Below are 15,654 nucleotides of genomic sequence, written 5' to 3'. Positions count from 1 at the left end.
GCAACCTCCACCTCCCAGGTTCAAGCGATTCTCTTGTCTCAGCCTCCCGAGTAGCTGGGATTACAAGCACGCACCACCATGCCTGGTTAGTTTTTTTTGTATTCTTAGTAGAGATGGGGTTTCGTCATGTTGGCCAGGCTGGTCTCGAACTCCTGACCTCAAGTGATCCACCTGACCTGGCCTCCCAAAGTGCTGGGATTACAGGTGTGAGCCACTGTGCCCGGCCAGCAAACCGACATTCTCTACGGGAAGACAATTTAGTAACAAATACCACGTGAGAATTTTCACATTCAAAATACATATAACGTCATCTAAGACTCAAGAGGAAGACAGAATTCTGCCAATAGACTAGGAAAAGACATTCCGGTAAAGCTCTTTTGGGGCAGAGTCTTAAAAGACACATACACATTCTTAAAGATGGGGGAAGAAACAGACCTCACCCCTCCAGCCACACATATTTTGGGCCAGGGGGAACAAAGCAGGCAGCAAAGCAGGAGACCTGCCAGACTGCAAAGGGTCTGTGTGAAACGGCAAGGGGGTCAGGTGTTGTTTTTTTTTTTTTTAATTTCAGGCAAAATTCACATAGAGCAAAATGCAGAGATCTGAAGTGTACAATTCAATGAGTTTGGGTAAATTTAAATACCCATGTGATCACTAATCCTTGAATCAAGACGCAGTGCTTTTCAATTCTCTAAAAAGTCTTGAACATCATATAAACTGGACCATACATGGGTCCTGCTTTCATTCAACATTGTATTTTTGAGATTCCTATGTGGTTACATGTATTAGTTTTGAAAATGACTGAGTTCTCTTCCCTTGTATAAATACACCACAGTTTGTTTATCCATATTCTCCCACTCATGGACATCTGGGTTGTGTCCAGTTTGCGGCTATTATGCATAAGCTGCTATAAGCCTTCATCTACAAGTGCTGGTGTGGACGTACCCTTTCATTTCTTTGGGATGAATTCCCTAGGACGAGAACTGCAGGAATATAAGATACATTCATCACTTCATAAGAAATGCCAAACAGTTTTCTTAATGGTTGTAGCATTTTACCCTCCTATCAGCTGTGGATGAAAGCTCCCGCTGCTTCTGATCCTAACATTTGCTATTTTGTCCTTCTGACTTTCATCACCCCGGTGAATAGAAATGATACTCTCCCGTGGCTTTGATGTGTATTTCCCTGATGACTGGTGACTTGAATCATGGCATCCCTGGACAATCTGTGTGTATAAGCATGAAGGTATGAGTCCTCTGGAGTTAACTGCCTTTCTTTCTTCTGTTGGTGGAAAAAACCTAATTGCATTAATATATGTGTAATCTACTGTTTGGAATGCATACCATTCTTCTATAGGAAGATGATCTTCACAATCATTAACTTCTTCCATTTCCATATACAGGTTGTATTCCTAATCCGAAAATCTGAAATCCAAAATGCTCCAAAATCTGAAATGTTTTGAATTATTCTCAATGAAAATAACTTTCATTCAAAACTTGACTTTCCACAGTCCTCTGGCATCCACTGTTGCAAACAGCAAGTCCAAGTTAGCCTAATTCTGGTTTCTTCACAGGTGAGATCTGTTTTGTTGTTCTCCTTTGAAAATGTGTAAGATTATTTCTTGATCCCTTATCAGAAACAACAATGCGTCTCGATATGGGTGTTTTCAACTCACCTTTCTCAGCACTCGGTCTGCCCTTTCGAGGGAAGACTCACGAGGCCGTTTTCTGCCCATGCGTGCTGAATACGCTCCTTCCTTTCATCTTCTCTTCCAGACACCCTGCGTTTCAGAGGCCGAGCTTGGCCGCCCATCTGTGCCACTCACCTTCTCTCTACCTTGTATCTCCACGTTCAGCAATCCTCGAACACCACTGAATGTTTTGTTCTGGCGGTCACTTTTACATCCCAACAACTCTTTCTTGGTCTTCATTTTTTCTTTTATCATGGCACCCAGCTTTCATCTGACAAATGCAATATCCCCTCAACCTCCCAGAGAATGTTAACTGGAGTTTCCCTAAGTAGGATACTTATCAAAATGATCAGCCTCTGTTCTCTGAATTATCTGTGTACTTTACAGTAGTCTGAATTCTCTGCCACAGTTCTTTACCCTTCGTCACACTGAAATCCATGCTGTGGCTGGCTTACGGTGGTGTAGACCTTCCTATCCTTGAATTCGGGGGTGTGGCCATGAGACTCGCTGTGGACATCACAAAGAGGCAGAAATGACCGCGTGCCGGCCCAAGCTCAGCCTTACGAATCCTCATGGCTCCCACGTGCCCTTGGTCACCAGTTCAAGGAGGATGAGGGACACCTGAGTCAGAGCCACTCCAGCCACTATGACCTGAACAGTCACCCAGCATAGCTCAGCTGACAGCGGCCAGCCCATGCTGGCTCATCCGTGAGGAAGGCGCTCATCTTGGGTGCTCCTGAGCTCTGCTAGTCTGCTGTTAACACAGCTGTGGCTGACCAACACATCCCAGGCGTCTCTTAATCCTGTTGTGGTCTGTCTTTACAAGCTTCCTTACATCCTTTCTCTAGAACAAAACCTTATAAAAATAATTGGGCACACTTTAATGTTCCTATCCCTAAAACTATGAAGAGAAGTAGGAAGGGACAGATGCAGAGAAGAGAGGGTGAGGGGCAGGGGAAAGGGCACCATGGTTCCTGGGATCCTAGGCCCTCCATCCATGATCACGAAGGAGAGAAGAGCACTCAGCAGCAGAGGTGCAGCGACAAACCCCCACCAACTCAGCAACACCACCAAGAGAGCAAACCCCAGTCCCTTTCTCTTTAGGTCAACAGAGACGTAGAGAAAAAATCCAGTAGTTTTCTGCCAAATGTCTTTCTTTAATTTGCTTTCAAGGTATCTTTATTAAGTGGTTTAATCTATATTCTCAATAAGAAACCACTTCAATAATTACCAAAATTATGCTTAAAAAAATCACAGTAAAGGGAATATTCATAGTAGAGGGGAGAGTTTAAAAAATGACCTGGGATAAGCCAGGCGTGGGGCTCACACTTGTGATCCCAGCACTTTGGGAGGCCGAGGTGGGTGGATGACGTGAGCCCAGGAGTTCAAGGCCAGCCTGGCCAATATGTCGAAACCCTGTCTCTACAAAAATATGAAAGTTAGCTGGGCATGGTGGTGTGCGCCTGTGGTCTCAGCTACTCGGGAAGCTGAGGCAGGAGGACCTCAGGCAGGAGGACCCCAGAGGTCAAGGCTGCAGTGAGCTGAAAAACTGAGGCACTGCACTCCAGCCTGCACAACAGAGTGAGACCCTGTCTCAAAAAAAAAAAAAGAAAGAAAGAAAAAGAAAAGAAAGAAAGAAAGAAAAGAAAAAAGAGAGAAAAAGAACCAGGACTGTTTTCCAGGAGACATCCCTTCTAAGTTCTATACAATACAACCAAATGTCTTCACACCTGAACTAAGAGCTGTACCACAATCATACCAGATACTTCCTGCTTTAAAATTTTATTACCAAAAGCCAGTTTCCATTTAAAAATTGGAAAACTGTATTCTTAAGACTAGCAGTTAAATAATAATTTTCCTAAAATATCAACTTACTTTCTCACTTTACTTGTCTATGTTAATGGGATAATTTTTAGAAGCATTACTTCTTTCAGCTGTTGTTAGAATGTGAACATTCACTATCACACTGACGAAACTGCTGCTTCTTCCCTACATCTTTTTAGGACATACCATATTATACTTAAGAACATGATATAATTTATTTTTCTTTGGTTATTATCTTTACATTGTGTTAATTTCATTTGTTCTTCACAAAGAGAAACAAAAGTAGTGAATAATTCGTAAAACATAAAGCAGACAATAGATTCTCTTTTTTTTTTTCTTTTTTTTTTGAGACAGGCTTTCACTCCTATTGCCCAGACTGGAGTGTAATGGCATGATCTTGGCTCATCGCAACCTCCACCTGCCAGGCTCAAGCAGTTCTCCTGCCTCAGTCTCCTGAGTAGCTGGGATTATAGGCGTGCGCCACCATGCCTGGCTAATTTTTGTCTTTTTTGTAGAGAAGCGTTTTCACCATGTTGCCCAGGCTCGTGTGGAACTCCTGAGCTCAAGTGATCTGCCTGCCTCGGCCTCCCCAAGTGCGTAAGCCACTGCGCCTGATAATATTTTTAAAGTAGCAAAAACAGGAAATGAACACCCTTTCCTTTTTTTTTTTTTGAGATGGAGTTTTGCTCTTGTTGCCCAAGCTGGAGTGTAATGGCACGATCTCGGCTCACAGCAACCTCCGCCTCCTGGGTTCAAGCGATTCTCCTGCCTTAGCCTCCCGAGTAGCTGGGGTTTACAGGTGCATGCCACCATGCCCAGCTAAGGGGTTTCACCATGTTAGCCAGGCTGGTCTCAAACTCGTGACCTCAGGTGATCCGCCCACCTCGGCCTCCCAAAGTGCTAGGATTACAGGCGTGAGACATCGCGCCCAGCCTTTTTTTTTGAGATAGAATTTTGCTCTTGTTGCCCAGGCTGGAGTGCAATGGTGTGATCCTGGCTCACTACAACCTTCACCTCCCGGACTCAAGCAACTCTCCTGTCTCGGCCTCCCAAGTGGCTGATATTACAGGCGCGTGTGCTAACTTTTATATTTTAAGTAGAGATGGGGTTTTACCATGTTGGTCAGGCTGGTCTCAAACTCCTGACTCTCAGGTGATCCACTCAATTTGGCCTCCCGAAGTGCTGGGATTATAGGCGTGTGCCACTGCGCCCAAATTTCCATTTTTAATGATTAGTAATGTGGCACTTGAATTTAGGGGCCCTAGGAATGTCACTTATTTACATATTAAGGTAAACATTCTGCTTGGCATTAGTATGCTCTAAGCACAGCGCCAGCCATAAGTGATATAAAAATGAAAAGGTTCAAAGACGTGATGCTGCGCTAGGCTTCAAGGGCAGGGTCTATTCTGGGCAGAGGGATGCTGCAGTCAGGGCCCAGGAGCAGGACAGTGCTGTTTGCCTCAGAGCGGAAGGGGAGTGTCAGGAGCTGATACGGGGAAGGAAGAAGGTCATGCAGAGGCAGCAGCTCCCTGGCTGGTGACACCACGGTGAATATGGAAAAGAAATCCTGCAGGTCTGCTGCATTCAGATGTCTTGGTTTGAAATGTGACACTTTCTAGCTCATGAGCCTGGGCAGTTATTTCATCCCTCAAAGCCACATGTCCTCGCCTGAGCAAAAGGAATCCTGGCTCTCCCTGCACGGCGCAGGGCTGGGCAAGTGTGGGCTGACTGCAGCGTCCTTGAGCCACCGCGGACAAGCCGTAAGCAGGGGCGTGCAGTGACGCAGGGTGTACTGGACTGGTCCCTGCTTGACAGACAGACTGAAGAGGGGCAAGGCCAAAGACAGAGGGACGCATGAAGTGACAGATAAGATGGAGGCCCAGATGACGGGGAAGAAGTGGTGACAGCCTCGCAGGGCCAGGGCCACCATGTGGGAGAGAAGCTGCCTTGGACTTCCAGGTTTCTGCTCTAAGCATTCGATTGCTGGGATCAATCACAAATACTGGAACCATGTCGAGGGCATGCAGGAGCTGGCAGCTCCATGCCGGGCAGGCGACTGTGTACCCACTGGCTGCATGGGTGAAAATATTCACGTTACCAGTGGCTGACAAGGACTTGGAGTCTGCAAGAGTTTCAGCTGAACTCAGAGCTGAAAGCCACCGAGAGAGGGATAGTGGCTGCAGAACAGGCTCAGGTAAGACGGCTCAGGGAAAGCATAAAGCAGGGTACAGAAGAGCGCTATCAGGACCACTAGCCTTTGAGGGACACGAGAAGAGGGAATTTCAAAGGAAACAGAAAGGCAAGGGGAAAGCCAGGCAAGGGTGTTCTCAGGAAACCGATTTAATGGAGCCCACCGGCTTCACAGGGATGACGTTTCACAATTTTAAAAACACAGAAGCAGCCAAGGGAGGATGGAGTTTGGGGCGGGGCAGTCACAAATGCCAGGAAAAGGTAGTGAGCTCTGAAAGCACCTACCTTGCTTGTCAACTGAGGAGCCCCTCATGACCCTCTGTGAGAGCAGCTTCAGGGAGGTGCAGATGCTGAGGCTGGGGTGAGTGGTGCAGGTGCTGAAGTGAAAGAAACAGCGAAGCCTCATGCCTTCCGGCAGCATGGCTGTGTGGTGACAGGAGGAGGGCTCAGGCGGCCCAAGTGCACACGTGTGCCCACGCCCAAGTGGGGATACCTTGGGGGCCCTGAGAAAGGAGAGAAGACTGAACACAGAGGGGGATGCCAAGCACCCATCTCCCTCAACAGAGGAGCGGACCCAGCCTGGGAGGGGAGGCGGAAGAGAGGGGCAGATTGGCTTCTGAACAAGCTGGAAGATGGAGCGTTGACCTGTGACAACCTCCAGCAAAGCCACCTGCTAGAAGGAAGTGGGGGCTCCTGGGGGACAGAGCCATGCTTGGAAGCGAGCAGCACTCGCGTAGAGCCCGACTAAGGGCACGTGGCACGACCTGGGCCTGCTGGGCCCCAGTCATGGCAACAGCTCCTATTCCACAAATAACAAAGAAAAATCCTGGGAAAAAATGTATTTACAGAACAAAACACCCCTCTGAAGTCACTGGAGAGTAGTGAGAGCAGGCAGAACCTGGAGGAAGGCCGCAGAATACGGGAGGGTGCAGGTTTGTGCCTTTCACCCGAGGGCAGGCCCCGTCAGTGCCCCTGTCAGTGCTCGGCCCTGGGAAGAGGGGATAGGGCTGGGATGAGCGCAGCTGCCCACCAAGGAGAGCCTCCCAGGCAAAGCCCAGGCTCTGCACGTGCCCACTGCACACCTGCTGCCCCAGCCACGGGTGGAGGGCCGGCTTCACACAGCTGGTGCAGTCTAAGGACTAAGGCACCTCCATCTGCTGCCCGCCCCAGCAGCAGAAGCCTCGACCTTGTCCAAACAATATTCCCTGTTGCAAGAGAGAAACAACACTCTTCAGAACACGAGAAAAGACGGAAACTATAATCATGCACAATGGCACAATCTAAAATTAGACATTCACAAAAATAGGGAAATGTGAGGAATACTCGAGAAAGTGTGATGAATGGACACCAGCCCTAAGTGACCCCAATGCTGAAACTGGCAGACCAGGATTGGAAAGCAGCTATTATAATGATGTTCAAAGATGTAAAAACAAAAATGCTCACAATAAGTGAATAGATAGAAACTCAGCAGAGAAACAGAAATTATAAAAAAGAACCATATAGAAATTCTAAAACTAAAAATACAGTATCTGGTATGAAAACATCCATTAGCTTAGTGTTCCAGTAGACTGAAAATGACAGAAGGGTACAAGAGCTTGAAGATAGATAAAAAGAAAATGTCCCGTCTGAGGGAGAGAGAGAAAAGAATTTGAAAAATGAACTGAGTTTCAGCTCAGATCTGTGGGGCAAGACCAAAGGTTTCTCATACATGAAAACTAGAGTCTCAGATGGAGAAGAGAAGGAGAATGAGGAAGAAAGAATACTCCAATACTGACCGAAAAGTTTATGTTGTAGTGAACAGCATAAGCTCAGACACAAGCAGTTCAGTAAACAAGAAATAAAAGAGAATTACACCAAGGCACATCATAGACAAACCATTCCAAACCAAAGATAAAGAGAAAATCTTCAAAGCAGCCACAGAAAAATGGCCCATGGCATACGGCGATACAAATGCTAGAGGACTTTTCATTAGGAAAATAAGAGCCAGAATATAGCAAATTGACATTGCTAAAGTTAAAACAAAAACCCTCAATGAAGAATTCCATAATTAGCCAGAATGAAGGCAAAACAAAGATATTTTCAGATAAACGAAAACTAAAATCCACTGTCAGCAGAACTGCACTGAAAGAAATGTGAAAGGAAGTTTTTCAGGCTGACGGGAAATGAGACCAGATGGAAATTCCAATTTTCAGGATAAAATGAAGAGCAGTGGAAATAGTAAATAATATGGACAATATAAAAGACTATCACCTTTTTCCTTTTACTTTCTTAAAATATATGCAAAAATCCTAGGCCTGTCTTACACGGTGCAGAGCACACGTAGCTGGATCCATGTGACAAGGACACATACAGGATGGGGCAGAGCTGCACTGATGAGGCCTGGTAAACGGCTGACAACTGGTGAGGACAGGGAAGCCCCTGACCTGTGTCATCTGCCGACCCACAAAGCATAAATGCCCCGCCATGGCTGACGACATGCCACCATCAGCCACCAATGCAACACCAGTGGGCTTTAGAAAATCCTGGAGGCCGGGCGCAGAGGCTCACGTCTATAATCCCAGCACTGTAGGAGGCCAAGGCAGGTGGATCACCGGAGGTTTCTCCAACATGGAGAAACCCATCTCTACTAAAAATGCAAACTTAGCGGGGCGTGGTGGCACATGCCTGTAATCCCAGCTACTCAGAAGGCTGAGGCAGGAGAAATGCTTGAACCCGGGAGGTGGAGGTTGTGGTGAGCCGGGATCGTGCCATTGTACTCCAGCCTGGGCAACAAGAGTGAAGCTCTGTCTCAAAAAAAAAAAAATCTTGGAAAGTGAACAACAGGCTCTCAGGAGATACCATGAGCTGGCCTCGGCACCCCACTGAACAACACAGTGACAACAGGCTTCTGTGTCACATGGAGTGGCTCAACATTAACTCAGAGTGGAGCCTGAAAAGGTAAAGATGTGTACTGCATTCCTGTTGCTTCTCTTAACTGGGGGGCTCATAGAGGGAGCAAAGTCCTATTGTCCTACAGCTCTTACACGATGAAGAACTTTACTCCTATGTCTCTAATCACATTTTCCTTAGGGAAATTGAGAAAACAGTCACTCAAATGATTCTCTGTGCCCTAGGGCTCAAATCAGAATCCCTGGCTGAGGAATGCTACAGGCAACCAGCTTAAAAATAGTACAGACGGTCCCTGACTGAAAGAAGGCTGGAGTTAATGATTTTTCGACTTTACAACAGTGCAAAAGCAACATGCATTCAGAAGAAACTGCTTCGAGTGCCCATACAACCATTCCGTTTCCACTTTCAGTACAGACTCAATAGATGACATGAGAGATTCAACACTTTAAAGTAGGCTGTGTGTCAGATAATTCTGCCCATCTGTAGGCTAATGCAAGTGTTCTGAGCACATTTAAGATAGGCTAGGCTAGGCTAAGACATGATGTTTAGCATGTGTGCTGTATTCGGTGCATTGCAACTTATGGTATTTTCAACTTGCAACCCCCACTGTGAGTTGAAAAGCATCTATGCAGTAAAATGAAACTGTCTAATCTAGGTGGAGGGTCCTCACTGTGGAACTTCCTGAACTTGACTGTGTGTTTCAAAGTCCTCATAATAAAATGTTGGATAAACAGCCAATAAAGAAATCGAAACTATCAAGGCTTGATTCCAGCTGCACACTGGAATCCCAGCACAACCCAGGAAAGGCCACAGACTGAGGGCATTTTAGAATTTAGATTTTAGATGAATTCTTGTCTTCTTAGAATTCATGTTCTAACTGGTTGGGATAGATTTTTTTTTTTTTACCAAAAGTACAAGACTTTGGAGTTTGGATGGCATAGTAAACACAAACCCCAGGGGCACACAATGGAAAACATTCATTTAGGTTAAAATAAAAAAAACACAATTTTTAAAAAGCTGAGTTGTAATTGATAATATGGTAAATACCTATAGATATGACCCACATAAACATGGATTCTTTGGAACCTCTAATTTTTAAGAGTGCAAAGGGGTCCTAAGACCAAAAAGGTTGAGAACTACTGGTATATAAACAAGTTTAATGAAAGTATACCTCCTTCACTGTCTCACAAAAAGAAAACTTTAAAAAATTCTAATTCCTCAAAGTCCAAAGTTACAGAACTTACTTTGTTGAGAGTATTACTAAAAGCAGTTTCCATCTTAGCTTGTACATTACGACAGCTTCCCTAGGTTTCAGTAAATCATCAATACGGGGACTGGAACGCTTGGAGAGTGCCCTGCAGTTCTCAGCCACATCCACAAGTTCAGGGGACTCAGAAGCCACACACAGTGACCTGGAGCTGCAGCCAGGCACCGGGTACGGGGCTTACTAGGCTACAATCTCTACTCCTGAACTGGAAAACGTTCACAATAAATAGGTCAGGAAAAACAGGAATGATTTCGCTAGTTAATGTGTACTTGTAGGCACTGCCCATACCACTGTGTGTTTCCCACTTTCAGCACAGTCCTACCCTTCTTTTCCTTTGCTCTTTTCTTCAGCTGGCCACAGGGTTAAGAGCATGAGCTCTGGCTTTGAATCCCAGCTGACCTCAGGAAAAGGTCTTATCTGTGACTCAGTTCTCCCATCTGTAAAATGGGGTAAAAAGCACCACATGGGATCAGTTAGAATTAAATAGGTACAATCAACCCTCACAGGGCTGTTAGGAAGATGATGTAAGTCAGTATCTGTTATGTAAGTTAGTCACGTGCTTGGACTGTTGTTTCCTGAGCTTTTATATACTAAGAAATGTTTAAAGTGCCTGACCACTCTGTAAGTTAAACTGTATCACTATAGGGCTTCTGAAGAAGCAGAGAAAAACCAAAACAGAAGTAGGATACAGAAAAGACAGAGAGAAAACATTATAGTAATAAAACTATACAACTTAAGAGTGACTTTAAACTTTCTGAAGAGCAATAACCTGCACCCAACAGAATATTAAAAGGATTCACATGAAAAGTGACTAAGAAAACCAAGTTAACTCGCTTGCCAATTTCTGGACAAGAGAAACCATGACTCTCTATGACCAATGAACGCAGAATGCTGCAGATAATTAAGAGCGTCTGCTCACTGCAGTATTTTACGCACTGTAGGGTTTGAGAACAGCCACTCATGGCCTCAGAGCCGACCCGCCAGCCTACGCAGGCTTTGCCACAGCTCACATGAGAGTCAGCTCACCCTCTGTCTCTCTGGGCACCAAAGCATGCAGACAAGACAATGACAGATACTCGCTATTTTGAAATTATACAGAAAAAAAAGAAAGAATGGGGATGTCAACAATTATGTCTTGAAGAAAAAGCACTGAAGAGTCCATCCCTTAAGATTCACAGGGTGTGCAGGGCACAGGTTCCTAGGCTGGACCGTCTGGGGACAAAGGAAGCAGCACTCCACAGCAGGCCTTTCTCCTGGATGACGTGGGGAAGGAAGAGGAGGAGCCCTTTCTACAGCGGAGGGACTCCCTGCAATTCCAATGCCAAGTGTCCAGCTCCGGGGTTGGAGCACTGCGGCACCTCCAGGATGAGGCTGTGGTGAAGACGCTCAACTAACAGCCACAGACTCTCCCAAGAGCAGTGGATAAGACAAAGACTGTTGCGACCTCAGAGGGTTGCTAAGAGGGTCAAGTGGGGACAGGTGCCCTCGCAGGGCTGCAGTAAGGAGTTACTGTCTCCATACCATACCGTACTCATCACATACATCAACACAGGCTGCAGCTGCCGGGGAAACGGGTCCTTCCGGAGTTAGGATCTAAATCAAGACAGGCTCTCAATGGCTTTGTCAGAACGAGACTTTAGAAACAAAGCAGTCATAAAGCCTGTGGAAGGCAGGAAGCGCCACGCCAGGGATGGGGACAAGGGGGAGAGCACACGGGGCAGGCGAGTGTGGCTCTGGGCCTCACGTGGTGCACCTGCAAGTAGACAAACATCTTTGTAAATAACACGGGGAGAACAGAGGCCGGCAGATGTGGACACAGCTGGCCTCGGTGCCTCCAAGCCATTGGGGCTCAGGACAAGTGACCCCAGTGAAAAGCGCCACCCTTGTCTCTCTCTCCCCACTACTGATGATTCTGCAAACCACATAAGCATTTATTTTACCGGGAATGCATTATCTGGTCTATCCAGTCCTACAAACCACCTTACTCTCCCCTCCCCAAAGCCTCCACTACCATGGCATGGTTAGCAACTTTGCAGCTGATTGTAACACTGCAGAGGCTGGCGTGCAGAGCCACAGGGGCTCAGGCCGCGCCTCACCACCCACACTGAGCTGTCCACGTGTACATTAAAGAAAAATAAAGACTCTGGTAGCCAGTCACATTAGCCATGTTTCAAGTGCGCAGAAGGCACGTGTGGCTGGCGACGACCAACTTGGTACAGGCGGAAAACACTCCGTCACCACAGAGAGCGCTTCAGGACAACACTGCTCTAGTGGTTAAGGCTGATTTCCATGTGGTGGGGGGAGGGTGTAAAACTTATTCCTCCCACCCTTTTTTTTTTTGAGATGGAATCTCACTCTATCACCCAGACTGGAGTGCAGTGGCATGATTTCGGCTCACTGCAACCTCCGCCTTCCGGGTTCAAGCGAGTCTCCTGCCTCAGCCTCCTGAGTAGCTGGGATTACAGGCAGGCGCCACCACACTCAGCTAATTCTCCTGCCTCAGGCTCCCAAGCAGCTGGGATTACAGGTGTGCACCACCAGGCCTGGCTAATTTTTTCTTGAGACGGAGTTTTGCTCTTATTGCCCAGGCTGGAGTGCAATGGCGTGATCTCAGCTTACCATGACCTCCACCTCCCGGATTCAAGCAATTCGCCTGTCTCAGATTTCCAAGTAGCTGGGATTACAGGCATGTGCCACCATGCCCGGCTAATTTTGTATTTTTAGTAGAGATAGGGTTTCTTCCTGTTAGTCAGGCTGGTCTCGAACTCCCAACTTCACGTGATCAGCCCGCCTTGGTTTCCCAAAGTGCTGGGATTACAGGTGTGTGTCACCATGCCCAGCTTAATTTTTGTATTTTTAGTACAGACGGGGTTTCACCATGTTGCCCAGGCAGGTCTCGAACTCCTGACCTCAAGTGATCTGCCCGCCTCAGCCTCCCAAAGTGCTGGGATTACAGGCATGAGATACCACATCTGGACTTCTCCTCAATAAACATCAATATTTGAGATTTTTACAGACAAAGTATATTCATGTATTACTTACAGAATTTAGAAAAATACACGTAAGATTAGCATTTATGAAAGATCTGAAAGCATTTTAACAATGCCCTCACGGGGATCTGGGGTGTGCCCATCCTCTGTCCGTCAGACATCCTCCTAAAGCCCTCACGTGCACTCACCTTTGCTATGTTTTCCTAAGGGCCTCTTGGGCAGCGACTCCTCCGTGGAATGTGCTGATGTGTGCAGGGCATTCTCCAAACTATTACTGACACTGCTGACAGGAGCCTCGGTTCTTGGAGTGATCTGAGGGAACAGAAACAGAATCATCTTATTTTCTCCCACGGAGTTAATAAGGGGACAATTTTATTTGTTAATTAAGTCTTTCATAATTACCTTGGTTTCCATTTTTCTACAAACCACATATTACTATAATAATAAGCTTTCCCCAAAAAGATGAAAATTTCACCTACTACTCTCCACTGAAAATGCAAAAGAGCTCAGATAACCTGAGCCAAACATGGGAGCTTACGTCTTGTGGCTGGGGTTCATCAGGGTGCACAGAAACTATGGTAGCCAAAGAGGCCAGGTGTGGTGGCTCACTTGTAACCCCAGCATTTTGGGAGGCTGAGGCGCGTGGATCTCTTGAGCCCAGGAGTTCAAGACCAGCCTGGCCAACATGGTGAAACCCCATCTCTACTAAAAATACAAAAATTAGCTGGGCGTGGTGGCAACTGCCTGTAGTCCCAGCTACTTGGGAGGCTGACGTGGGAGGATCACTTGAATCCGGGAGGCAGGGGTTGCAGTGAGCCAAGATGGTGACACTATACTCCAGCCTGGGCAAAAGAGTAAGACTCCATCTCCAAGAAAAAAGAAAAAAAAAAAAAAAGAAACTATATTAGCCAAGGTGGTGTGAAATATATATTTTTATTTGTGGCAAACTTTTATTTTCACATTTCTTCAAATCAAATAGTTCCCTATAAAATGAATTAAACAGCAGAACTTAACATTCTCCTCCTATAAATCTGAAATCATAAAATGCTCTAAAAACAACAGCAAAGAACAGAATACAACTGGGTCTATTTGGGGTACAGTTTGAAAAAGCATATCCTAAAATTATATCCCAATTCCATTTCTAGGAATTCATCATACAACGTACTCACACGTGAGAAAAAGACCTGACAGGGTGTGCCCACTGCAGGAGTGCCTGTGATAGGGAAAGAGGGGCACACCCTCAGTCCCCACTGACAGAGACCTGCTAAGCAGACAGTGTACCTGCAGATGACGGCTGCCCCCGAGCTGTGGGTGGGGGAGGCCCTCCTGACCACCAGCGCTCCCAACACACACCAAGCCCAGAAACAAGCCAAGGGCCAACCAGAATCATCCCACCCCTCCTGCTTCCTGGGTTCAGTGATGGTGTGAATGTGGAATAAGCTGGAAGGGGCCCAGAGGGGCGAGAGGAGAGGGTAGCAATAATTTTCATTCTCCCCTCAATCAATATTTTAAAATTTCACAGCCAAAACACATTTATAACTTGCAGGATTTAGAAGAATAAAAATGGTCAATGCTGTAACTTCTTTACGGTCTCAATGTATTTCAAAATTTCAGAGGATATAAGAGAGAGGCGTAAGATCTTAAAGTTCATCAAAAGAGCTGATAAGCAATGCTGCATTCACAGTATGGGAAAGTCCACGGCACAAGCAACCTGGAAAATGGCCTGACCTCTCCAGCCTCTGTTTGTTCTTTCATCTCACACCTGGACGGTAGGTGGCAGTTGACCAAGACATCCCCTAAGTTCACTGGCAAGCACAGATCACAGCACTCACTCTGCAGAGGGCTGGCCAGGTAGGTGTGGCCTCGACCTCAGACAGGATGAAAGTGGAGGCGGAGGCTGGAGTTTGCAGGAAAGGGTGGAGACTGCCGCCACTCCGGCAGGACCAGCACCTGCTGTATCCCACAGACAGCGAGCTACAGGGGCCACACCCAAGTCCACAGTGAGATCCTCTGCTCCCAGCTCTGTCAAAGCCCCTGCCCCCCAGCAGGAAGCCCTCCTGGACTGTTCATGCAGGGAGAGGGACTAACAGATCCCACGCGGCTCAACAGATGCCTTCCAAGAAAAGCAACTCGTCACAGGGCTACATAATTGGTAAGTTTATATAACTCGAGAAAATAAGGCCGGGTGCAGCGGCTCATGGTTGTAATCCCAGCACTTTGGGAGGCTAAGGCAGGAGGACTGCTTGAAGCTAGGAGTTTGATACTGGCCTGGGTAACATAGCGAGACCCTGTCTCTATTTAAATTTTTTTTAAAGTAAAAAAAAAAAAAAAAAAAAAAAAAAAAAGGTCCTAGCCATGCAGTAACTCCTCCAGAAAGTCAACTCTTTGGATAACATTACTAACATGTTATCAAGAAAACTAAATTTTGTGGATTACTTATATTTGTAATTTAAATTGGGTGATTTCTTTCTGATTTAACAGTCTCTTTCATTATTCAATGGTTAGAGATCCCAGAAACGAACTCCTTTCCCATTAAACAAGGTAACAGAACCGATACAAGTACGATGCAAACCTTACACAAGGAGATTTTTAGTTCCAAACAGTAAATATTACTTTGCAAGACAACTCAGGAAGTTAACATGTTAACTGTACAAGAAACACAGCCAAAGCTGGGCGCGGTGGCTCACGCCTGTAATCCCAGCACTTTGGGAGGCCGAGGTGGGTGGATCACGAGGTCAGGAGATCGAGACCAACCCGGCTAACACGGTGAAACCCTGTCTCTACTAAAAATACAAAAAATTAGC

General features: G+C 46.3%; 1 protein-coding gene across 1 annotated transcript in view; it reads right to left on the bottom strand.

The window, feature by feature from the left end:
• The window catches only part of ZCCHC14 (zinc finger, CCHC domain containing 14), a 95,585-nt gene that overhangs the window by 49,933 nt on the left and 29,998 nt on the right, over positions 1–15,654 (bottom strand). Inside the window, exon 2 of the mRNA XM_011928027.1 lies at positions 13,039–13,162. Within this exon, the coding sequence (XP_011783417.1) occupies positions 13,039–13,162 (124 nt within the window). The remainder of the gene's footprint in view (positions 1–13,038; positions 13,163–15,654) is intronic.

The sequence above is a fragment of the Colobus angolensis genome, unplaced genomic scaffold (assembly GCF_000951035.1).
Source record: "Colobus angolensis palliatus isolate OR3802 unplaced genomic scaffold, Cang.pa_1.0 Scaffold76, whole genome shotgun sequence".
NCBI lineage: Eukaryota > Metazoa > Chordata > Mammalia > Primates > Cercopithecidae > Colobus > Colobus angolensis.
The sequence above is the reverse complement of the archived record's forward strand: the minus strand, read 5'-3'. Positions and strand labels throughout refer to the sequence as shown.